General features: G+C 45.2%; 1 protein-coding gene across 2 annotated transcripts in view; it reads right to left on the bottom strand.

The window, feature by feature from the left end:
- UHRF1BP1 (UHRF1 binding protein 1) overlaps nt 1-23,582 on the bottom strand; it is a 29,513-nt gene extending 5,931 nt beyond the window's left edge. Inside the window, exons 1-19 of one of the 2 annotated variants that reach the window (XM_019470363.1) lie at nt 23,567-23,582; nt 15,822-15,984; nt 14,139-14,177; nt 13,592-13,683; nt 13,192-13,381; nt 12,609-12,749; nt 11,874-12,044; nt 10,326-10,503; nt 9,176-9,262; nt 8,404-8,568; nt 7,759-7,901; nt 6,848-6,989; nt 6,252-6,445; nt 3,965-5,514; nt 3,524-3,720; nt 2,856-3,007; nt 2,600-2,747; nt 1,365-1,636; nt 385-493 (exon numbers count right to left, since the gene is read on the bottom strand). In XM_019470363.1, coding sequence (XP_019325908.1) covers nt 385-493; nt 1,365-1,636; nt 2,600-2,747; nt 2,856-3,007; nt 3,524-3,720; nt 3,965-5,514; nt 6,252-6,445; nt 6,848-6,989; nt 7,759-7,901; nt 8,404-8,568; nt 9,176-9,262; nt 10,326-10,503; nt 11,874-12,044; nt 12,609-12,749; nt 13,192-13,381; nt 13,592-13,659 — 3,907 coding nt within the window. In that variant the 5' untranslated portion in view covers nt 13,660-13,683; nt 14,139-14,177; nt 15,822-15,984; nt 23,567-23,582. Of the gene's footprint in view, nt 1-384; nt 494-1,364; nt 1,637-2,599; nt 2,748-2,855; nt 3,008-3,523; nt 3,721-3,964; nt 5,515-6,251; nt 6,446-6,847; nt 6,990-7,758; nt 7,902-8,403; nt 8,569-9,175; nt 9,263-10,325; nt 10,504-11,873; nt 12,045-12,608; nt 12,750-13,191; nt 13,382-13,591; nt 13,684-14,138; nt 14,178-15,821; nt 15,985-23,085; nt 23,103-23,566 lie in introns of those variants that run through there. The other variant, XM_019470362.1, reaches the window with a different exon arrangement.
- Between the last annotated feature and the right edge of the window lie 2,359 nt (nt 23,583-25,941).

The raw sequence follows: 25,941 nt of genomic DNA, 5'->3' as shown, positions 1-25,941 counted from the left end.
GCATGAATTCAGGCTGCTAGTTCATTGTTTTAGGTATTAACCTGTTCTGCCCTAGGTATCAAGTTTGCTGTCCAAACAAAACAACAAAAGCAGCAAGAACTAGAGAGGCAGGAATGCATGCATCCAGCGATTAACACGGCAGAGCAGCCAAAGGACCTGGGTGCTTGCACTGAAGACAGAAGATTATTTGCCCATTCTGTTCTCTGCGGTCACTTCCACCAGAAGGAGGGACCGCTCACACACCAGAGCCCATCCTTCCCAGCAGCAACCATCACGTTTCAGTTCCAGTCTCCTCTGGCACCAGGCACAGCAGAGCGCTCTATCTCCAGCACAGCCTGGGGGGTGCCGGGGGAGAACAAGACAAGTTTCCCCGACGTTGCTGACCTGTTAGATAGAACACCCCATCATCTCTGCGCTTCACAATGACGTGATCCACTGCCAAGGTGATAGGAACAGGGCCAGGGGAAGTAGGGTATACCCGGGGGCTGTCATCCTGGACAAAAACAAAGCAGAGAAGAGATTAACTGCTGTGACAGCTCTGGCAACTCTGCAAAGGATCCCCCTTGCCCCCAGCCTTCACAGGAGTAGCGTTACCGATTGGCAGCACCGCCAGAGCTCACCAAGGTCACCCACCATATGGAAAAGCCTGGCTTTATACACAAGGCTGCATGTGAGTCTTAATCTGTGTAGAAAGCACTCCCACAAATGAGAACCAAGTTCTGTCATATCCATAATAAAGGTTGAGGAGAGGCCTACGACCATCACCCTGAAGGCGGCTCTCACAGTTGTCATCCTACAAATTCCTGATTCAAACCCCTAGCCAATATTCCTTAGCCAAAAAATGCCAGTATCCCTTAGTCTGGAGATTTTCATGCTGCTGTGCAGCAACACTGGTTCCTGCTTGTCAGTGGAGCCAAACATGGCTTTCAAAAAGGTTTAATCAAGAACTTCCATCAGTGCCCCCTCCTAAGTATCAACCAGCTCTTACGCAATGTTTTTCATCTGTAATTCTCTAAATGTTTACAGAAAAGGTCAAGTTTTTCCTATTTCACACAAGCACTTGGAGGAAGAGATATTTAATTCTTTCCCTTGAGTCTGCAAAACAGGTCATCAACAAAGCTGGGGAGAGAATCTGAATGTCGGGCTCCCATTTCTCCACAATCCGATCCCTCAACAATTCCATTGTGTCACTCGTTCATCCCTAAGGCAGTTTTTAGAAGCAAAATAAAAACACTGTCAGGAAAACAGGACCTCTACAGAGGCCCACAGCAATCCCACAGCATCCTTCCCCAAGCAGAATCTTGTGAGCGAGCTCTGCCCAGGCTACCATCCTGGGGGGAATCTCTGGTTCTCCATACACTCACCTTCAGTGTGATTTTGGCATCCACAACTTCTATCTCCATGGGGATCACCTCTGGAATTATTTCATCCTCAAGAAAGGGGCCAAGGTTGGTAAGGAAGGACATGAAGAGCTCTGCTGTGTAACTGTGGACCAGCATATGAAGGAAGCCATTCTGAACAGCAAGTGGTGAATGTACAGCAGCATTAGGTCCTACTTCAAGACGTAAGCACACTTCTGGCTGGGTCTTACTAGCTTCAGGGACTGAAGGCTTCTCTATACCTGGATCTCCTAGAGCTATAGCAGAAAGATCTCATTGCAGAAGATGGCATCAGTAATAAGGTATAAACTCAAAATAGGTATCTTGAAAAGCCCTTTACTGTCCAGATGCAGAATGGAGTCAAGTTCACAATGACAGTAGTCTGAAATCACTCTTCACATGAAACGAATCCAAATTTCAAACGACTAAGAGTCCACATCACAGGAACTAACACCAGAACTGGACCATTTAAGCCCCCAGATGCCTCCCTCTCTCTCTCTCACCACCTCAGCACGCTTTAAAACTAGCCTTCATTTTGCATGTACAGGAGTTGACCAAACTCCCTCACCGCTCCGCTCTCCAGAGCTCATCAGTCTTTCCACTGTCCTCAACACTACCCAATCTTGTATTCCACTTTGCCCCCTCGTGGCCACAGGCAGTACTGTTAAAGGGAAGGATCAACAGCCCAAGAACTGCTCATGCTTCCACTTGAACTTTTGGGTCGTAGTTGATTTTGGTTTCGTTTTCGTTTTTTGGAGTTGGGTTGGGTTTTTTTTTTGGGTTGGTTGGTTGGTTTTAGTTTCTTTTTTTTTTTTTTTAATTCAAATTTAGCCCTGGGGAAGTACCCTAGCCCAGAAGCATTATTCTCAGGGCAGGAATAACTTCAGGGTTTCCCTAGATAGCTTTATTCGCTCTTTTAATTAATTTCATGCATCCTAGCAGCAATTAAAAAAACCCCAGTCAATGATTACTAGGCACCATAGAGCTTGACTGTGTAGGGACTCTGGAAACATCTTTCAAATACCAGATTTGGACCACTGACAGAAAGATTCTTAGCATTCACATTCAGTCACACACAAGTCGTATTCAATCCTAAGTACACTAAACATTAACATTGAAGTACCAATCAAAATGGAATATTCCCCAAGGGTGGCCAGTATAAAAGCCAGTTATAAGAGTGCAGCTATAAAAGCAGCAGACTCCAAGAGCTAGTGACTTACCCAGATAGCCACGCAGGTACTGCCACATTCCAACGTTGTTCAGTTGCTCTGGAACCACGTTCATTACTTGTAAAGCAACAGACAAATCATCACCTCGTGCTTCTATTCCACAGTTAACCTCATTCATCTTCAACACGAGGACAGACACCTGAAACAGCGAGCGACAAGCTCACGTATTAAAACAAACACCACCTCACGGCTCGCTTCCAGTTTCACTTAGAGACAATATTACAGTGAAAAGGAACAGAACTCTGACCAGCTGAAGGCTGGGGTCTTCACTCTGTGAAGTCGAGCTGTTTATTTCAGGAGACGCTACACCCTCGTCCTCTGCCATCAGGCTTGTTCTACTGCCTGTGTCATTGTGGATCTGAGGAAGATGCCCGGAGGGAAGGGGGTCCAGGCTGGCTTCTGAAATGGAAGTAACAAGAACTTGATTCTGTTTCTTTTTCTGGTTTTAAGAAGTCCTGATCTCAGCACCTGCCTGAATCTCATGGCCTATCAGCCTATACCATCCTCTAGGGAACTCTCTCCAGCTCCTCAGATGAATTTAGGCAATACAGAGCTGAAGTGAAAGACGTCCACTGAAATGCTCAGTGTACCCTATTTCCAACCAGCCCTTACTAAACCCTTCCTAAATGCTATGTACCATCCACCCACCTGCACACATTTACAGTCCTTGCTCTAGTACGGCCAAATGCCTTAGAACACCGCTGTTATATGCGGGGGTCACCCTCCCCACTCATTTATACTCCTCATCTCAAAGAAAAGGCACCTATAAAAGCAGAAAGAGCCATTGTGGGTGAACTACTCATGACCTTCAAAAAGGAGTGGCACAAGACACCATGACTCAGTTGCCCATGGCAGAAAACTGTTCACTGATGTGAAATAAGAGAGGGGGAGAGGATAAAGCCAAGCGCTTGTTACCAGAGTCTGTGAGCATTACAAAGCCGTCACTGCCATCGCTGTCCACAGAGAGCCCATCCTCAGGGCCGCTCCCATCCACAGATGTGGTGTCAAAGGAATGCTGGGATGCTGTCCTCTTCATGGAAAAGAAACGCATTCGGCTGCTGCCACCCCCGCCTGGAGTCACTGCTCCCTCTTCTGCTTTGGGCACAGAATCCCTACCAAAAAAAAAAAGTGATAAAGGCAAACAGCTTAGCCTCCAGATTATACAGATATTGGGCTGGACTCTGAACACTTGCAAGTCAGACTTTAGTGTACTTAGACCATCTCCAAGAGATGGAAATCTAACCTATTCTCTAATCCAAATGACATGGAAAGAAAGGGAGCAGCTGGCCTACGTTTCCCCCCTTCCCAGCAGCCCTGCTGCTGCTATCGTGAAGCACAGGAGGATGGCCCACTCACTTGGCTGGAGGGAGAGAGAGCATTTTCTGCATGGTGGAGGTCATTTTCTCCCGGCTCAGGCTCAGAGCGTCTTTTGTTATAGACATGGCTTCTTTGGTGAGGTCCATAGTCACATGCAGAGCTTCCTTCGTGGCATCCTTTGTGATATGCAGTGCACTAGACAACTCCACCTCTATGTTCTTCAAAGGGATGAGTTCTGCCTGGCCATTGAGAGTGATGTTTCCTCTCCCCAGGGGCTGCGTGTCTGAGGTTGGGCTAGAAGGGAGGGCAGAAGGGCTCTGAGGATGGCTGCTGGTCTCTGCTGGTCTTTCTGTAGCCAGGGCTTCCACAGCTTCACGTGCTTCCTCTATCAAACCTTTCTCCTCTATGCTCTTACTATGCGGAGCTGTACTCAGAGCTCCATCACTTGCGGATCTTGGGAGTCTCTCCAGCGGTACGCTGGTTACACTGGTACCTGTATTTTCAATCCCACTGTCCTCTGGGACCGCTGAGGTACTGCATACTCCCTTCTCCGAACTGGTCTCTGATTTCAGCTCCTTCTCTTCAGCCACCAGCCCCTCCTTGCTGTCTGAAGGCGAGAGCTCAGACTCGATCAGGCTTGTTGTGTCCGAGTCAAGGGATCTGGGTTCCAAGACAGAGCCTGGTGCAGGGTTCATGAGTAGGGCCACTTCAGCACTGTGGAACATAACTCCTACACAAGCAGACATGGAATCTAAAGGAGACCCAGTCACTTCCTGGGTATCTTGGGCCAACTGCTCCTGTAGTGTTTGCAGAACTTCTTTCATCCTGAGCAGCACCAAGTATTGGTAGTGGTTGAGACGAACTTTGACATGAACAGATGAGGACACAAGCACATGGATATCGGCAGAGGCTTCCAGCTCTTTATCATCTACTCCATCATCAATTTCACAGTCAGATTCTCCCAAGACATCCATTGTCTCTGGGACCTTGTAGATGTTCTTCAGATCCTGGTCAGTCTTTGATCTTTGACAAACCCCATGTTCTCTGGAAAGGTTATCATTCTTGGAGTGATTGCTAAAGCTGGCAGAAGGCTTGATTTTCAACTCAGAGGCAGCCAATGCCTGTTGTTTAGATATCTGAGCTTGCCCCCATCTCTTGGGAAGGCAGGCCCAAATGGAAAGGGGAAAAGGGTCAATAAAGCTAAGGGCTCTGCCCTTTGAGCTTTCAGCCCCCTCGAAGTCCAGGGAAAGCTCAGTGAAATTCATAGACCACAGATCTTCAGAGGCAGAGGTTTTGTGTAGTAGCTGGGGAAAGCCTGGCTGCTTCTGAGGCCTATCATCCACCTCATATGCATGGCGCAAGAAAAGGGTGTGGAGGAGGCCGAAATTGTCCTGAGACCTTGGGAACTTAGTGTAGCTGGAGTGGAAGAATTCTGAACTGGCAAATTTACGGAAGAGGCTCTGGAGGTCCTGGCAGCTGCAGAAGGGAGCATGGCGGGTGTTGGTGGCAGTCATCTCTGATGTGCAAATGCAGAGTGTCTGTGGACGATCTTGATGGTCAGTGACTTTCTTCTCCACGGGGATGTTAAGCTACATGGAGGAGAAAGACATTACAAGTGAAGGGGTGAGAAGGGAAATTAATAGAGGCTTGTCCTGGCCATTTACACGGAAGGTCAGCTGTGGAATATATCTAAACAATTGAGAAGTCTTGGTCTCTACTAAAATCCCAAGAGCTGGACTAGACTCTCAGTTTATCCCTATCTGAAAAATTAAATAAAATTCACAAATCAGGGAAGAGGAATCAGACATGAGGGAATTTAAGCTGAGTTTTATTTCAGGTTCTTTTACCATCCATGGCTTATGTAGTAGCAGCTCAGCTTACGTTGACTTTGATCTTTCTCTGCAAGGACCTACTACACTTTCAGGCTTTTAAGCCTCCCGGCAAAACTGCTAACAAGGGTAGTCAATGACAAACACCATAGGATGTCAATGCAGCAGACGTAGGCCCATCAGGAACGGTATGAGAGTCAGAGTGGTTTCCAAGGGCCAGAAAACAGCTTTTGACTCCTTGAACCATCAATTTCTCCTTGAAACTGTTTTCGTAAATACTGACTTGCCTGCCTATTCTGGACTAGAACTCAAGCACCTGTTTTATGGCCCACAGATTAAAACAAAACTAACACAAGCAGTAAACAGAAGAAAGGTAGAGAAAGGCAGAGGTTTTGTTTTCTCATTCTGGACTCCAGCTATGTCCTGGTCCCATGTTCCTTCCACGACAGGGAGGGAGAGAACACTGAAGACTGGGAAAGGAATGAAATGAATGGTACCTTCATCCGGAAGCCATCCAGTCGAACATCAAAATGCTCATCGTGTTTGCCTGAGTCCTCCAGCTTGTAGATGGCTTTGAACTGCTCCAAGCTGCGATAAAGATCCAGACAGAAGAGGTTTATCCAGAGCACACTTGCTGTATCCAGGGTAAGCATCAGGCCATTCAGCTGTACATACAGGTTTGGGCATGGAACTAGAATGAAACAGAATCAAGACAGATTAATAATAGCAGAAAATGCACTTCAAGTGGTCTGCAGCTCAGTGCATAACCTGCACTGACAGTACCAACGCAGAGGGCTTCAACACCCACTGGAAGACAGATCTCTTGATGAAAGGGAGAAACTGTGGTGCACCAGAGAAACGAGGTGTTCCAGGTCTCACATCAAGCCAGCTGCAGAGCACGCAAAGCACTCTACACCAGGCAAAACTGTCCCACTTTCCCACAGGCAAAAAAAAAAATATTAAAGGCAAACATCAGAAAACTAAACAAAAATGGACACCCAGAGAATATGTAACAGGGTTAACACACCTAAATTAAGAGTTGACTGATTCTTTAAGAAACTTATGAAAGAAGGTGCTAACCTTGGTGTATTACCTGGAAAGTCCTGATTGTCTGGGAAGTAATACTCTGTGAATTCAATATGGATTGCAGAGACCTGATCGGGAAGTTTGAAGAATTTTCTACTACATGAAAGCAAGGTGGAGGGTTTCTTACTTTGTTGACCAGCTGTAGAAACCTGAAAACACAATGGTATGCAGTTGTGCAGAATTCAGATTTGGCAAAACAAAGTGTCCCAGTAACCCTGCAGTCTCCCGTATTCAATCCGTCTCATTTACACATCAAACATACTCTGCTTTCAAGTAAAAATAAAACTTTTTTTCTACCTACTAATATTGCCAACTCCTCTCCTTTGAAGGAATTTCGTTCTTTATGTCTCCCGTCACTGCTAGTAAGAGCCATGACAGTAAGAATTAGGCGACGTGAATAAACAGAACTGAAATCTATTATAGCTTTCTTCCAGATTAACAGCATGTTGGTAAGTCCATTATAGTATCCGGTACTGATTATGCTCTTGCAATGGTTACAGGGTCTATGGATGTAGGGCCTGATCCAGTCTAGTGATGCTTTCTGTCCTGGGTCAGAAAGGATGAGGTAAGACTTACTCCTCCTCTGTCAAAAATCCATATCCTCACTAACTTCTCAAATGCATGAAATCTTTTGCCCTGGGCCTGCCTAATGCTTGATGCAAGTTTAGATGTGAACAGACACAGGGTGCCAGAAACTCTGTGGTTATGCATGCAATTTCCTCTGAACATGAAAATTATCAGCGGTTCATACTTGGTTTAAAAGTTTTACATGCAACATAACGGCATTCGGGTTCTCTGGGCAGAGTTTTGATTGTCTTGGATGACATGAGATTTGCATGAGTTATTTGAATCATATCAGATTAAATTTCTTTTTTTAAAAATGATGTGAACACCTCCAGACACTGCTCAAATCCCTACCTGGTGAACGTCCAAGTCATCCACTCGAACGACCACACAGCTGGATCGAAGCCGGTTCCAGGGAGGGTGCCGGAGTCGTGGCAAACTTGTGGGAGGTACACGGCCTTTCTCTAAGGGACTTCTATGAGGACTCAACGAAGTATCTGTGGGGATGGAAAAGCAGAACCAGTGGGGTTTTGCTCATTTCCTTTGCAGCAAACTTCACCATCAATACCAACACACGTGCTTACAGAGCAGAATTAACAGCCCCAAAATTAGAAACAGGGGCACAGATAGGCAGGGGAAGAAAACCAAACTTAGGACTTTTGAAGGAAGAACACTGTGAAAGATGAGTATGCTCAAGAGAACACATTCTTCAGCCAGGCTTTAAGTATTTAATTTACTCCTTATACACTCACTTATGGAAAAACTCAATAAATTAGCTAGAAAAGTTACCACTACAGTCTGTCCATTCTTGCTGCAGCGTTATTCCAGTATGATAGCCACTTTCCTTTGACATTATATTTATGATTTTTAGTGTGCTATGGATTTCTGCACCAACAAATCAGCCTGCTAAACTGGGAAGAGGTAACTAGAGATATTGGTAGATGGAGCAAAATTATTACCATCTCCTGCTTTACTAAGAGTTTTATCACATGCCATTACCTGGTTTCCTTTTGAAGGGGGAAAGCGGAGTCCTGGCAAATGCAGGGTCCATTTCTTCATAAAGCTTCTCAATCTTGCTTTGAAATTCACTGACCAACTTCTTCGCCCACTGTCCTCGTGTTTCCATTGCTTCACTGTACCTCACCCAATGCTTGCAGGCATCTCCTGCATGAAAGCAAATATCCTGGCTTTAAAATGAGGTTCCTGGATACACACAATCCTCCTGTGCCCCTCAAATGTATGCAAATCTATACAGCATTCCTCTTTATTATAGATACCACATCTGGAATACGCAATACACAGCATACTAAGTGCTTGTGAAACAAGTGCAGGCTTTCACACAACAGAGCTGGTCCTACCAGCAAGTGTTTCAAATTCAGGTGTTGGGAAGAATGCCAAGGTCACTTTTCCTTGATTCTTCAGTTAACCACAAACAGATTTTCTCCTGGGATACATCCTATAACCCTTCCAAATTGATTAGGCACATGTAAGAACCAGATCCAGAGCTTAAGCAACTGAAATGGAATCCAAAGTTTCAACTTTACGTCTTTACAACAGACAGCAACTTATTCCTCTCTTTGTACTCTGCGCTGCCAGAAACTTGTCAGTCATCCACCAACAGGTAAATTAGATTAACCCCGCCCATGAGGATTTAAGTCCCAAGTCCTTTGTGTAGACTTTCTTCCAGTCCTGCCTGAAGCCATATAGCATCACTGTTCTTCAATTCTTTTTTATCCCCCTTCTCAAGTTGGGAGGCCACACGCTCCCCTACCTGCCCTGTGGAAAGGGTAATAGTCAAAAGCCATCCTCCTGAAGGTCAGCTGCATGGCACCTCCCAGCATCCCATGCTTCAAAGTGCCTGTGGAAAACAGAACAAAGAAAACCATGATCAGCTCTGCAATCCACGCCCTGATCCAGGAGAACTCAGAACAACATTGCTTTGATTGCCACTACAGGTTTGTCACCATGGACAGTATTAGGGTATCATCTTAGAAAGCTGTATCAAAATCTCGTCCTAGGCAAGGAAAAGGACAACTAAATGTAACAGGCCAACAATTCATACCATAAGAACCAGGCCTAGAATCTCAAATACCAAAATGCAAGATCCCATTGTTTCCCAGGCCCCTATCAATTACACTTCCCACTACAATAACCAGCACTTGCGTTTCCAACACTTGCTGGTAGGGCCAGTGAAATAAAGGCAACAAAACTGAGCTAAGATGTTGATAACAGCAGCTCAGGAGACAGTGATACACAGACCAATCCAAAGATATCTGGAATAGTGATGGACATGGGTAGGAGGTTTTTTTTTCTTTGTTAAAGGGAAGATGTGTAGAAACAGACAGTACAACTTGGATCAGAGATGGCTGTGCAGAGAAAGGGGGGTACATTTGCCTGAAAAGAGAAAAAAGTACTTAGAAGTACATCTCAGTAGTGGGGAGCGAGAAGTAAAAGAGACACTAGTCAGCAAAGCCTTGCTTGAAAAGAACGTGGTAGGCAGGGGAATGGTCTGTCAAAGGTGGCAGAGAATCCTTGTAGCTATGCTACTGCGAATGTCCTGAACACTGTCAAAACATTTTCTCACCAAGTGGAACAATCACGCTTTATTCCCATTGCTCAACACCAGATTGTTCCTAGAGCATATCCTCTATCACTTCAACTAGGTCACTGGCAACCACGTCCACTGATGGACTTTCCCATGTTTGTCCCACGGAGCCAAGAAAAAATTTTCCAATACCTAGTTCAGACATACAGAACTGATCTCTCCATCAGCCTGAACAACTGCCTATTGCCTCACTGGGAAAGAGTAACACGAAAGATGTTTGTTTTCAAAAGGAAAATTCTCCTTCATGAGAGAAAATTGATGACTGGATTAATGTTTTCCTCCTGCAGTGTCCTCCTGATGCTGCTCTCACAGTTACCTGACTCTCGAGTGTGGCTGTCATCGCAGATATGCAGATCCAAGCGTGAGATAAGGAGGTGGTACGATGACTCTTTCATGTCATGCTTATCAAAGTATTGACCAATGCTACTTGCATTTGGGCTGACTCCAAACGGCTGAGACCAGGACTGCTGGGTACTTGGAGCAGGCGGTGTGATCTATTAGAGAGAGACAAGCTTGGTAAGAACTAAGAGAGAGGACAGGGGAGAGAGAGGACAGGGGAGAGAGAGGACAGGGGAGAGAGAGGACAGGGGAGAGAGAGGACAGGGGAGAGAGAGGACAGGGGAGAGAGAGGACAGGGGAGAGAGAGGACAGGGGAGAGAGAGGACAGGGGAGAGAGAGGACAGGGGAGAGAGAGGACAGGGGAGAGAGAGGACAGGGGAGAGAGAGGACAGGGGAGAGAGAGGACAGGGGAGAGAGAGGACAGGGGAGAGAGAGGACACAGGGGAGAGAGAGGAAGGGGAGAGAGAGGACATAATGCAATTAAAACCAACTCACGCAATCTTCCAGACTTCAAGGCATCAATTTATAGAAATTGAATTGGGAGTCCGGAAATCTGGATCCTTTCCTAGGTTCTCATGAGCAAAACTCTTTTTCTGTGCTTCTGCCTCCTCTACATCAAGCTACTGTTCACTTATCTCGAAACACGCTTTAAGACTCCTGGACAAAAAGGGCTAAGTATTCCTGATCCTTCTATATAATCTCACTGCACTATGTGCATAGCCCGCCTTCCCCGGAGCTTCCACCACCAGCAGCGATATTCCTCTTCCCCTCATCCTTGTCTCTGAAAACATCTTCTGTGCTCTGCCCTATGTATTTATCCTGTGACATTCATCAATTACTCAGCACAGCATTTTGAAAACAAAGAAAGTGGTAAGGGAAGTTCAAGGTTACTGGCAGAAGCAGCTGTTCTAAGGTTCTCATACACTGCTAAGCTATATGCGAACCAAAGAACAATTGCAAAAATCAAGAGCTCTCTCCAGAGTATTAGGAAGAAAAAAAAAGAAACCCAAACAACAACAGTGAAATTGGATGCCAGTGTTTTCCCTTGAGCATCACAGCTCGCTACGGTTTTATGTCATCATTTATTATACCAGTCCCTTCCCCCAGGCCTATGCAGATTGTCATTCAGAGACAGAAAAGATTATTTCTAGAACATATTTATTGCTTATTACCAAATCAAATCCTCTTGGGACCCTCTGCAACTTTCCATGTGCCAGCCAAATCCTGAAAGCCATGCAACTTAATACCACTTTTACCCCGTCATCAGACAGAATCTAGCCTGTGACTACGTATGAACAGCCTCTAGCGCTTATGGGCAATGGATCCAACTCCTTTGGTCACTTCATTACCCAACAATAGCCCACAATCCACGCGAAGCTGACCTGACACCAGGTAAGCCTACCAGTTCCTATCAGGGACATGCTCTGTGAGCAAGGGCCAGATGCCACACAAACAGAAACCGTCTCTTTCACCTTGTCTTTTCCTTTTTCCTGGCAGACCAACATCCAAATCATGACTCGCTCACCTGTACAGACTCTGGTGCCAAGCTTTTCCTCTGCTGTGCAGACTTCTCCATGGCTTCACTCAAAGACTCTGCATATTTCATCATTGCTTTCAGCTGAGAGTCTGTCAGCACCCAGAGCAGGTCATCAAGCAGAAACATCAGCTTAGATGCCATCACATTGCAATCTTTGGTCTGAAACAGCAAGGAGGAGTCAGGGGCTTTAAGAATTGCAACCATATACATACATTCTTCATAATACACAGAAGCTGTAGCAGAAACAAGAGATGCTGCTCTGAAACTCATCTGAGAGAGAAGTTAACTTATCTGGTGGATGTCCACAGTACCTCCTCTGAGAAGGAAAGTAAATCAAAGCTACCTCCTCCTTAGGAGGCAAATTGCTCACTGGGTTTAAAAAAAAAAAAAAGAAAATAGATGTTTTTTTTAATCATCACATTTACATTGACAGCTAAAAATAAGGCTACCAGGCTTTAATCTCCCAGTAAAGAGATGACAGCTCTCCTTGGGATGTTCCAACAGATTTAAAAGCTTGCTCCATACATGTTATCCTCCCCTGGGAAATAAACTGCTTTGACATTTGGTAAGAACACAGCTGTCTCCAACAGAAAACACAGAGCGATATAGCAGCTTGGGCTCAACATTTGTGAAGGAAAAGAACGGTTGCTGAGGAACGTGGGAGGAAATATGCATCATCACTGCACCAGACTGTATCCTGCAAAGTACGGAGGAAACTCTCACCCTTCTCTTGAGAGAGATCTGGATCCTCCCCTGGTTGGTAATGAGTCTCAGAGGAGTCGTAACTGGATCCTGATCGCCATTGTCAGTGGCATCTGCTTCTATCCGAAGTGTCTGCCAGGTGAGCTCTTTGAACGTCAAAACCTACCCAGAAGGAGAAAAATGGGAAAACGCTGAGATTTTCAACAACTTCAAGGAATAAACTAAACGCTTAGAAGATGTGGAATGAAACAAGGCCACAGAAAATCATTCAACGCACTTTTCTTCTGTGATCCCAGTACAAAAACAAAATCATGCCCCAGGTAACATCTAACCCACCCTCTCACACTGAGTTTTAAACCAGACAAACCACAAGGGCGTTCAGAGCTTCTCCAGTTTCATTCTCTCAGATTAGAAGAGCTCAGAGAAAGCCCTGAACACAAGTCAGCTCTCAGCCACCCTGTTCCAGCAAATGGTAGGCAAGCTCACCGAAGCTCCGTACCGTCACTGTATGAGAATTCAGACAACAGCCCGATTACCCCAGAGGGGTAGCACAAGTGCCACTCTTCTGTGCACGTTATGACAGGCAACATAAGACGACCCTTACCTCTCCTCTCTGCGGATCAGTAATGCGGGTGAGTCGCAAGTCACTCTGTTGCCAATTTGGGTTGACACTGTAGCCTTGGAGCTGCCATAGCTCAAAAGAAGCATGAAAGGCCTTGGAGTGAATCTTGATGGTGATGGAATTGACAACAATAAACATCCCCTCCACGACCTTTTCAGCAAAGCCATATTCACTGCAAAGAGAAGATCCCTCAAAGTCATCACCCGTTACAATAAAAGGCCCGGTAGGTGTAGACCACATACAGAGAGACTCCAAGGTTTATAAGTAATATTAGAACCACTTAAACCCGAGTGCAGAGAGGCCAATGGCTAACCATCGAGAACAACGGCCACCCGTACCCCAGTAGCATGTCAAAAAGAAACCACAGGGCTCAGGGTCTGACCTTTGACCTGCAGCAAGAGCAATGGGAGACTGTCCGTTGGGTGGCCGAGGCTCTTCGCATGTTCGCATCTCTACCTCCACTTTATCCAGGTACTGGAAAGACAGAACATGGGAGCGATAAATACAAGACCAAGATTCAAGCTCAGCCTACCAGCCTTAGGTCTGAGACTCTAGGGCAGGGATAAACGAGCTCTGGAGTCTCTTCAAGAGTCTCATGTGTTAAAGCTCTCACACCATCAGTGCCAGGATTGTTGGGTAATTGGAATCCCCAGAAGTGGGGGGAAAAACAAACAACAAAAACCAGGCACAAGGTTGCCCTGGACTTCACTAAGGGCTCAGCCCAGCTCCATCCTGCAGTGAAACGTGGGCCTCATGGGAGGTCACTCATCGCCAAACAGGACTATTCTCAGAACTCCCCTTCCCCTGGGTGCTAAGGGCCTAGAGGATTTAGGTCAAATGAAAATTTGAGTATGCACTTCACAGTTTCCCTTTGCAAAACTTTTCTCAAGTAAAGGAAGAAAAGGGATGAACAAGAGAGGAAACATTACCAGGCAGATTGGGTGTGTTTTCAGCTTTGTCCACTGGATCTGAAACAATAAAGTTGAGGTTACAACAGTTATCTTCGCATTGGAAAGTTTGAGAAATTGCAGGGAACCATTTGAGCCCAGAGTTCTTCTCTGAGAAATGACCACAGTGACTCTCCATCATGTCTCACCGAATCCAGGTCAAACAGGCTCACACAGACAAGTGAAAAGACATTCCAGCCGCTTGACCTATAAATTGAGCTTAGCTTTTGGATCTCACATACCATCACAAGTAATAGATATTCTGCAGGTCAAATTCTGATTTTTCATATTCCTTTATGGAGAATGTTCTTGTCCTTAAAGAGTTTACAATTAATCGCTGCTGTTACTGGAAGTCAGGTAACTCTTTTGAAGACTGCACAAACCAAAAAGATCCATTTTATTTTCTTATAGCAACACTTATTCTGCAGTTCTCGTAGGAGAGAGAACAAATGTTTGTTACTAAATTAAGCAGATCTGACTCTAAAAAACAGAGCAGATCAGATGAGCAAGACAGGCTCATTTTTACTGTCACTTGGCAGAGTAGAACCATATTTCTCTTATAGCAAGTCTCTTCAATACAGTAAAAACTTTTGCATTCATGTAATGCAACTATGGTTAGTACCAACTGAGATTAAACAATCTGGCATTTCATATCAACTGATAAAAATCCATTTTTGCTCTAAAAAGCACAAAGAGGAAGAATTTGTAAGAGGAGCCCAGTGTGCAAAAGTGCAACTGCAAGTGCATGCAGAATTTCAGCCATTATGCATGTAAATGGATAACTGTGGGCATAAAGGCTGACTGAGTGCAGAGTGCAGCTTTTCACATGCACCATTCACGCATTTCTTAAGTCTTAATTGTTCAAAATGCAATTCGTAAGCTCAATTTATTTTTACAATACCTCACAGCATAATTAGGCTTTCAGAGAACTGCACTCCATTTCTCTCTGCTTCCTATTCCTGTTGGAGGTCTGTGTTACTTCTTTAGCATCAAAAAAAAAAGTCAGCGGGGATGAGGGAAGACACAGAAAACTCCTCCGCTATCAAAATAGCAGGGAAATGGGAGGGAATGACCAGAGAGGTCTGTAAAATCCTAAGTGACAAGGAGGTGATGAACAGGGAACGGTTGTTCACCATTTCTTCCAGTAACAGTAGCAGGAAGTTATCAACTAAAACTAGTATAGGCAGGCTTGATACAAGCAAAAGCAGATGTAGTTAAGCTGTCAGATTCTTTGCCATAGCACGCTCTGGATGTTAAATGAGTAAGCGGGTCCAGAAAGCATCTGGGCAAATACCTGGAAATTCATCAGTGGCTATTAACTACAAAGACCTCACTGCTGGCTGAACAAGTCCTTCTGCCACAAAGCACCCAAAGGTGAGGAAGGATCACAGCACACTTTCCTTGTGCTTCTCCCAGCATCCTCCACCATCTGCTGCCGGCCACCATCAGGGGCAGAGTGCTTAGCAAAGGTGGCCTTTGGTGAAACCTGCTATGGCTATCTCATACATTCAATTAGCAAATCTCACATCTAAAGCACAGGGTTTGAGATGCGTGGATCAAATCACACCACGATTCTTCATCGGAAATTCCCAAGTGACAAACAGAAGCTGCCACTGGAAGGCCTCAGCTGCGTCTGGGGACGTGAGCGCAGCCTCCTCTGCTCACCCTGATAGACGCCTTGTTACAGTAGACCTGAGTGATGGCAAGCCAGGTGGGCAGCTCCAGCACATTCTGCAGCACCTCTTCATCCAGTTCCAGGTTGGTCAGCTGCCCCTGCCCTTTCAGCGTGCTCAGGTTGATTTTGTCTGGAGAGAGATTCTTGGTAAACCTACAAGAGAAGAAAGAGGAGACTCTAAAAACAACCCCCAGCAAAGCTGCTGAGACTAGAGGAGCCTTTGAGAGAGCTATTTTAAGTATAAGAATCTGCTTGCTGTTTTGTTAAACCCTTTCTGACATTTTTAAACCCAGGGCATGTTGGCTACTCCAGAAAAAATGTCTTTATGCTTTGACATTTGAAGGGCTTTTTTTGTTTGTTTCTTGTTTTAAGTCAAATTCAAGTTTGAGAAACTGAAAACTCCTTCCGAAGCACTGGGAACCTGGAAACCAGCAAAATTGTCCTAGGACAAAACCAATGAAAATCAAAGCCAAACTGCAACAGTTCAGCAATTTTACTCCCCCCAGAAGTGCCATACCAGTGGTGAAGAGTTTAGTTATCTAGATTCTTTTTGAAGTTTTTGACACAGGAAAGTAACAGATCATTAATAAATGATTTCTACGGCTGTCTCTTTAAACACTAGTCTCACAGTCCAGCCTGCTCTTTGGTCAGCAGGTCCAAGCATGCAACCTAACTCTGCTCCCCAGCGACCAGCCCAAGCTCCTGTCCTCTTCTCCTTTTGGCAGCCAGCAGCTGCTGCTCTCTGGTTGCAATTCCTCCTCCCAAGGGCTTGTGTTGTTTCCACCTCCCTTCCATACAGCCTAGTATGTTCAGATCCCTCATGTGTCCGAGATTCAAATGCAATGGATGAAACAATTTCAGCAGGACTGCTCAAAAGCAGTGTATTCCAGGGCAAATCTGAAAACCTCTGCCTTCATTAAAACCATCGTGGCCCCTAAGGAACCAGAAAAGCCAGCTCAGAGGGCACTAGACCACAGAGGCTGTATGCGTGTCAGCAATATCTCACCGGGACAGCTGTCTCCATTCAACAACCTTTCTGTGCAGAAGGGGCCACCACCAAGGGCGCGAGGCAGCTCGCACCAGGACACTCGGCGTGTCACAGGATTCAAAGTTGAAGACTCCCTGCCAAACAACTTACCCACTGCTGAAGCCAGGGCTTATTCCACACATTCCTCCATGCTAATTCTAATTCTGTACAGTGGTCCAGAAAGCAGAAGAGAAAGAAAGACCCTATTGTCAGCGTAAGCAAGATTAGGCTCACAGTTAGTCACACGCTGCCATTCTCTCTCCTTTCCCTGCACCAGCAGCGTGGGCTACTTCTCTGTGAAAGGCACAAAGGGCATCTTGAACAAAGTCATTGCTAAAAGAGGGGAGGGGAGGAGGAACCAGAGCAACACTGCCGGGATGGCAGCTGATGTGGCCACCGTAGGAGCACGAGGTGTAGCACAAAACTGGCTGAGACGCCAGAGCAGCTGCTGGCTGGTCAACCCAGGGCTTCCTGGAGGAAAAGTGCCTTTCCAAAGCCAGCGTTTTGTTAGGAGAAAGTCTGACGGATGGCGAAGAGCCGCTGATGTCAACCCTATGCTACTGATGCAGCAACTCCTGGAAGAGGAGGGTGGCACAAACAGCTGCGAGTTTGCCTGCTACTGCTTTTAACCTTGATCCCTGCCAGTGTAGAGTCTTCTGCTGCCACAGAAGCCTGAGTCAGACATTTACTGTGTCATGCTGTCACCTCCCTCCCCTGAGCCAAAGGTACACACTGAGAGCTGATTAATAGACTAAGTTTATAACACACCTGCCAGCATCTCAGGCTGACACATTCACTTTAAAATTGTTACTCCCTTTAACCGGAGGCTTTCTTGTTTAAACACACCCAGGAAGGCAGCCAAGTTCAACACTGCTTCTCAGCATCTGTACAAAGAAATAACATATTCCAGAGTGTGCTACATCGGCTGCTCCACTGGCGCGGAGATGCAGGGATAGGCTGAGTGTCTGTAAGATTTGCGCTTGGCGTCCCGCTGTGAGCGCCCACAGTCTCAGGCACTCTTGAAAATTAGACCAAATACCTCCAGAGGCAATACATGAGCAACCTTGTCTTGCATTAGTGAACCAGCTCTGCTGAAAGCTGTTGTAATCATGTCCACCTGGGATCAGATACTAAGAATAAAACAATTACAGCCTGAACAGGTAGGTAATAAAAAGCACTTGGCACTGTTAAGCTCCCAGGCTGCTGTGGGTAGTGATCAGCTTACAGGTGGGGAGAGGCTGAGGCACAGAGCAGCTTTCTCACACTTGTAAAGCAAGGATCAAACCGCAGGTGTCTCAAATGCTCATCCCGGGCTAAGCATGCTTAGATGGGGAAGCTGCTTTCAGCTGGTAATGCAGAAGCAAAATGTAAGGACACGTCTAAACCAGGGAATTACTTTTATTTCATGAGTATGTGCGTCAAAAAAGCAGTAACGCAGTGAAAGGACGCTAAAGCTGTGAAACAGGACACTGGTGGACAGAGTGGTATGAAACATGATCTAGCTAAAAACAAGTAACTATTTGTAATCATCTACAGGGAAAGGCTGCAGAAATCCTGCTGAACAGGTAAGAACACCACGAGTACTACCAGACTCTATGAAGAATCCTTTTCATGAGGCATTCTAGGTGCACCACAATGTGCTGTTCCACCCCCAAAGGACAGATTACAGACCCCGCCGGTGATGGGACACAGAAACTGCAAGCTTTGTAAACAAAAAAAATCTAGAACTGAAACAAATTCTCTCTTTTAAACCACACAGTCAAAATTCCTGAAGGTATGCCTATTACCAAGTCCCCCACTCTCAGTTTCTCCCCCTGTAAATGAATCCGAGATCTTCAAATGGAATAATCTTCAAATTTAAGACATTTTGATACAGATAATGCATGTTAGATGGGGCTTATGAACTCAGGAGTCCATAGATGCCAAATCTTCATTACTTCTTGAAAGGAACTGCTTTGGTCACTGTCAGGGGAAGGAAAAAGCAGTGAGAGCAGACAATTTTAGATGTTTGTTGGCAGACTCACTCCATTCATACTCATCAACAGTAACATTTTTGGCAGCATGGATTGCTGGCTTAGAGAAGAGTGAATGAAAATGGTAGCTATTAGGAAAACTGACAGTGTGGGATATTTGCCTTTTTTTTTTTTTTTTTTTGCAACTCTAACAGAAGTCACATAGCACTAAGCCAGTAAACTCAAAGGACAGCACTCCTTTTGAGTTTGCCAGGATTACCATGACAAAAGTCAAACCAGAAACCCTTTTTCTATCTTCTATGGAATTGTCACTGCAGAGTCACAAGGGCATTTTGCATCTGTGTACACTTACACGAGCACACATGCATCCGCACTAACAATACCGTGAGCAACATTTTATCTCTGAAAGTGTCTGCCAGCCAGAAGCCGATCTGCTGCACAGTAGCCAAATGGACCATCACAGCCACCAGCATCCATAGAAAGTCTTCAAGTGACTAAAAACATCTCGCTGCATTCACAATGAAGGCAACGGGAAGGACAAACCAGAAGCTTGTTAACAGCTATGGCGAGGGAAGCCCTGCTAGGTCAAGCCTCTTTCTTAGCCCAGTGGTTTGCGGAGAAGAGTTTTCACTACAGTCTGTTTCCCACTGTTTCTTTCCATTTTAGATGACACAAGCATTAGGGCTCTCAATCAATGTTCATAAGAAGCAGACATACAGTCATTAATAGCGCTATCCTAATCTCAGACTGAAGGTCTCGCTCCTTCCTAAGAAGCTAACACCACCGTGATGATTTAAACCTCAACGCCTTCTTGGGATTTGACCTGAAAGAACGATGTTCTTTACAGAAACCCTCAGCTTTCTTGAGCAGTTTCCGAGATCATGATTTCATTTGCTCTGAGAAAGCCTCATCTCATGTTTTAGATGGGGAAGGCACAGGAGTGTCAGTCTATTTGCTCAATCATCAACTTGAAGATACATCAAAAAATTATGTCACTACTAAAAGAACGACTGCCTGATTCATCAGCTTGCATATCCAGAGGCCACAAACTCCCTGACTGCAAGAGGGAGTTTGGCCAAATCTGACTGCTGGCCTGAAGCCAGGCTATAATCATAAATAATAAATTTATGTTCACATTTGTAGCTGTCTGGCCACACTGTCGCCAACTGAGCAAATGCATAGACAGATAATGTCAGGTGAAGATGTCCAAAATCATTAAACTTCTCTTCAGATCCATCTCTCTCATTACCTTGCTGCCACGTGGTACAGGAACCCTCTCGTCAGTAGCTTCGTAATGCTCAAACTAGATGTTCTGCCTCATCTCCTGCAGTTACTCAGTAATCATTGTCTATTGTATGCAATCACTACCTAAACACATTTATTTCTATTAATATCTTTGTTACTATGGTCATTACGTGTGAGAACTAATTAGCGGTACACCAGCGACCTTGATTTTACTTAATGACAAGCATCATCTATTGGCAGAAGCAAGTAACTGTACGGCTTGCAATACTAGCCACAGTTGCAGATAGCAGATGGAAAAATACTCAAAACACGAGTAAGCCAGGAAAGGGGTAACTTGTCAGCTGCAATCTGAAAACAGACAAGCAATATTAAGGGCCTCAGGGAAACTGCTGCAGACAAGGTTCTTGCCTTCGTAAGGGTAACAGCAAGGGAAGAGATGAAGATTTTCTGCTTTAATTTGGAAAACAAATACGTAATCTAAGCAGCTATGTGAGAAGGACAGAAATTAGATGTGGAAAAAAAAAACCTCACCTATATTCTGGCCAATGGAGATTTGCTCCTTACCCAAAATCTTTCCCAGAGCCTTGTCTGGTTAGGTTTTGGACAGGCCATTTAATGGGATTTCCATCTTCCTTGGGAAGACCTTCTACAATCCAAAAATCTCTGTGATAGGACATTTCCCCTCAAATTAAACCTTCTTATCTCAGGAGCTAAAGAGCATGTTTACTTGGAAAAGAGGTTCATGACTAGTACAAGAAAAGATTGGTGACTTCCAAATACAGGAAAACTTTCAAAGAAGACAGCAGCAAAAGCTTTAACTGCAAGACACGTGTCTGAGAACGAAGTGAAAAGTAATTTTGGAGGAAGTAAAACTGGGCAAGCTATCAAAACTTCTGTAAAAAGGGAAAAAATAGCTGCTTCGAAGACTCATAGGAAGAAGCAGCAAAAGCCCTTTCAGGAAGAAAAGCTATTTTACTTACTCAAGCTTTTGGTGTAACTGTGGAGTAATCTGCCTGGTGAACAAGCACAGTACTACTCAAGATTGAGAGTTTCAGAGTTGCAGACAAGGAAGAGACACACCGAATTAGCAGAAGACGAGACTAATTTATGCACGGTATTAGATGGTATCTAGTACTAATCTAGTCGGTATCATACCAACTTAGTAAAAAGCCATTTAGAATTTAAGGGAATTGTTTAGAAGATGGAAAGCACCACATATTACTAATGAAAATCATCTCTGTAACTCCAGCTCTATACTGCGTACAGTACTGGTGTACCCTAGATATACTGGTAGGCAGTATTTTTTCCCGTGAGGACAAAGAGGTCCCAATGCTATAAGCCCGATGACTTTGCCCTACTTAAGTTACACAACAAACTCAGTACACGTTACCATGTAACCTGGTGAAAGCCTTTAGCGCCATACTGGTAGGCTCCTTATCAGGGTGGATTTAAGTGCCTTGATGTGCCTGTATACACATGCCACTGGTGGCTTTAAATTATCAGCTTTCTGTCTTTCCAAGCTTCAACTACATTGAATAAAAGGCTGGGCCACTCAACCACCCAAAGCCAAACGCAGTTCCACATGCGCCACAAAACATCCTTAGGCCCAAAACAAACGAGTTATCAGCTCTCTCGGCTCCAAGTTACCTATCGCACTACAACACGGATAAGGTAAAAGACTTAGAAATTCAATTCAAAGTTAAACTTGCAGAGGAAAATCACCATTTCCAAACAGATCAGGAACGAGACTGAACTATGACACAAAACACGAATGCCAGCTCACTCCTCCCTGAAGTCTGCCTCCCCACGTACTCAGACCCTGAGGACACTTTCTTGTCCCAAACAGAAATGACTCTTAAGCACCCTGAATACTGAAAACTGCAAAGACTCCAGACTAGGTGCGCTTCTTGCACCACACCCACTGTCAACTAATTTGGTACTCGGAGACCTGTAAAGCAAACCATAAACTAATCTGAAAGGAACAGAGGCTGCATTTTTGGCAGGGGTTGAACTCCACCTCGCTGAGGAACTCTTTTACTATTTCTAGCTCATCGGCTGGAAGCTCAGTAAAGTTTAAATGCCAGCTGCCCCATGCTCCAAAATCTGGAACGCAAACCCTCGTCAGCTGCCAGGGAATTTCCCGAGACTAAACCTCAAGCAAATAATAACACATGAAAGAAAACTAGGAAGAAACATATAAATAAATGCACTAGTCAGAAGCCCCACTTCTCAGATTTTAAGAAGTTATTCACCCTGCAATCCAATCTACATTTTTGTTTCCAACCTGCAGAAAATAACAGGTTATTACAAAATTCAGACTCAACTGAGCAGCTGCAGAGGAGATAAGAGCTCAAGGAGCCTAGAAGAAATAAGACAAGGGGAGAGGAGTTGTATTAACAGTCCCTTTTCCTGGCCCGTTGCTTAGTCTGAAGAGCAGTAGTGGCGTGGAGAGGTTCCATGCAGCCAGCGCAAGGCTCTGCAAAACCCAGCAGCTCACGTCAGGATACACCCAGCCACATCTTCCTCCTGAGCTACTGAAGTGCAATTTATTTTTGCTGCAACAAGATTCTATTTAGCATTCCAGATATGGCACACGCTTCTCTCTCGAGCCGAGTGGAAGTGGTTGGAAACACCTTGCATCCAGCAGCCGACACACGCTTCGCAAAACTGACAATTTGGTTCTTCTGGTAAACTGCAGTGTAGCAACCCTGATTTTAGAGATTACTCTCTGTGAAAGGAAAATGCCACGTCCTGTCATGTGCACACTCTTTCCCTACCCCTGTCTTGAACAAAGAAGTGGTAGCTGTTTATTACTTCACTGCATAATAGCCTGGGGTTCCTTCTTTCCATCAAGAATTCCTCAATATTAAAATTTTAAAGAGTAAAAAAGCCATCAAAATGTACTAGGAAAATAAGAAATTTCCAAATTACAACATCACAGGGTTTGCATCTGGCCTTAAATGCTTTGCTAGACACAGCATGGAAGAACTTAAGAGACAAACTTATTACCTGTGGTTCAATGCTGGATACCTCAGGAGCTCTGCCTGATGGCCTGCAAAACAGCAGCCACTGCTGGGAAGGAGACACGTCAAAGCTGCTTTTTTAGAAATTCGCTCAGAGTTTTGTGCTACAAACTGTTTCCACCCCATTCCCAAAACTGCTTCTATTTGCCAGTGTTCCCTGGGCTATTTTCAGAGCAATGTACAAACTGGCTCGTTAGTATTATCTCTACTTAACCACTGGGGAAACTATGACACCAAATGATTAAGTGACTTCCCCACAGGCACACCAAGCACCACACTGCCGACTGCCCTCCAGACCCAACCGCGTGCCCTACCCAACACAGCCCCGCGGTGGGTGAGCTGCAGGCATCTCCCATCTGTCCCCAAATCCCCCCACCTTTTGAGACACATGTCCTGCTGCTCTCAGCCACATGAAGACCAAGATGTAGAACTTAAAAGTTCAGGGAGGTTATCCACACCTGGGTTACCTGCTCTCTGTCACATCCTTGTGTTGCTCAAGCCCTCTTCAGCCATGCCAAAACGCGTGCAAGCCCCTTGCAGAGAACACAACCACATCCCTCCTCTGCTATTCTCTGTCCGAGCGCTGGCTGCAGGAAGGGGTTATTTTGGGCTTTAGCTACCAGGTTTGTTTTTCAAGCCTTCATGCTTTGGATTCCAACTTGTGTGCTTTGTGGCACTTGGGCACCGAAGAAATTATTACCTGGCTGAACAGAATGCACTGAAAAGCAGGAACAGAATGCTTTGCAGATGGAAAAGTAATGGCTTTTTTATCATCAATTTTTAACTGCTAGCAGCTTTGTGGTTTCATGTATTTCCCACAGCTGCAACAGCTATTTTAGGCAAATTATCATCTTCAGCAGTAGAAACTTCCCTGATCACTGAAGGAGGATATTAAAGCAGCTAAAGCCAAAGTTGCAATGTTGGTCTCAATTCTAGCAAAGAGACTCTGTCCCGGGCAAAGGTTCTCCAGAGGTCTCTTCTGCCTAAATCATTCCACAACTGTGTAGCTTCATCAGGCCATTCCCAGATGCGATTTCCTTGCTTTCCTCCCTACCAACCATGCTCTTTAAATTTCTTCTGGTTAATTTAGAATCAAGGCCAGGAAACTTGGAGAAACCTGAAGGGTTAAGTGGTAAGCACCCACCTTATACTGACGGTAGGTGTTTCTAAATCAGAGGGTTTCCAACACATTTTACTAACTGAGTGTGCCATCACTTTGACTGTCACTGCAAGGGCACAGCTGCATCTCAGCATTCGAGCACGCAGCGATGCTGCAAAACACTCCAGGACAAGTGAGAGGTAAACAGACCAGAGAATTCAGACTGTATTTTCTTATAGTGATTTCCAGACTGCAGCATTTAGCCAAGAAATCGAAGCATTGGGGGAAAAGAAGTGCTCATTGGACTTAGGGAATTCCCCACCCCTCCGCGTTGGGCAAATAATGCATATCTGATAACACGATCTGACCTTCTGCCCAGTGCAAGCCACAGAGCTCATCTCAACGATTCCTGAATGGCAGAGACTGAACCCCATTTTCTTGGCTGAAGAACCACCGCTTCTGCCTCTTGTCCTCACATCTTTTCCGAGGAGAAGGATGGGTCTCCTTGGGATAACACATCTCGCTTCTGCCATCCTGACCCGAGAGAGTCTAGTACCACCAAACAGCAGGATGACCATCAGCTACAATGGCCTTTCTTTGTCCTGTCTCAGCCTGAGAGCATGTCTTTGACGGTGGGGGTAGACAGAGGGCAGGCAAGGAGATCACACACTTTTGAGCACGGAGGCACAAACAGCTCCAAGACTAGCTGAAGAGCTAATCCAGTAATGCTACGGAACAGGCAGGGCTCACGTGGCAGAGAGCAGTTCTCGGTCTTGGAGCCAGCTCTGAATTCTTTGCACGTGGCACAGAAGTAGCACAACTGCCTGGAAGGGGTAATACCAATGCATTTTCAGGGCCAGGAAGATTCTGAGATTCTTACATCCAAGTTAGGAAATAACAGCCCACAGAAGCCTACGTGTTCCTAGCTCAGCGCACTCTGCAACACCCACGTGTTCCTAACTGCTAAATTGATCTAGAAGAAACTAAAGATACACTATAGGCTTTCCTGATATTTTCACTTATCTACTAGCAGTGGTTTTATCCTTTGCAAGGACCGGGTGCAATTGCAATTGAAAGAGGGGAGGAGTCAAGGCAATCTCGTCTGGAAAAAGGGATATATGGCCTAAACCACTGGGAACTGAGAAGAAAGGCTCTACTAAGATGCAGTACAATTTATGAGGAGTTACACGATGCTGTTTCTTCTGGCTGCGTGCTTGACCTACATCTACAAGCATCAAAGTGTCACATCCTGCACGTGCTACTCAATTGTTTTATTTTCTCGGATTTTTTAAAATTCTGTTTCTAAAGCCCATCTTATTTATCCAGAAAGGTGGCTCCAATACTGCGCTATGAAAGACAGTTCTGCCAACTTCTGCCATGCCTCGTCTTCCTCTGTATGACAGCGGGATGGAGAAGAAGTGACAACTGACGGCACGATCGATAAACCTGGCTGCACAGCCTTGCACCTGCTAAAGATAATTTGGCTTCAGCCTTCATTGGAAAGGTTGTACTGTCCAAAACGTTACCCGTCATTCAGCAACCTCCAAAACCCGGGAAAGGAGGAAACAAACCAACCAACAGAAGCAAAGCACAGTATAAGATGACACAGAAAACCTCGCTACAAACCCTGTCTTAATCCCTTCCACAGTTCCCAGTCCTGCTCCACAGCAACATAGCGCCTTGCAGATACTGTCCCGACCAACACATGAAACAGCAGCTGAGATCCTACGTGTCTAGTAATCC

Source organism: Aptenodytes forsteri, unplaced genomic scaffold (genome assembly GCF_000699145.1).
Source record: "Aptenodytes forsteri isolate BGI_AS27 unplaced genomic scaffold, ASM69914v1 Scaffold142, whole genome shotgun sequence".
In the NCBI taxonomy this organism is placed as follows: domain Eukaryota; kingdom Metazoa; phylum Chordata; class Aves; order Sphenisciformes; family Spheniscidae; genus Aptenodytes; species Aptenodytes forsteri.
The sequence above is the reverse complement of the archived record's forward strand: the minus strand, read 5'-3'. Positions and strand labels throughout refer to the sequence as shown.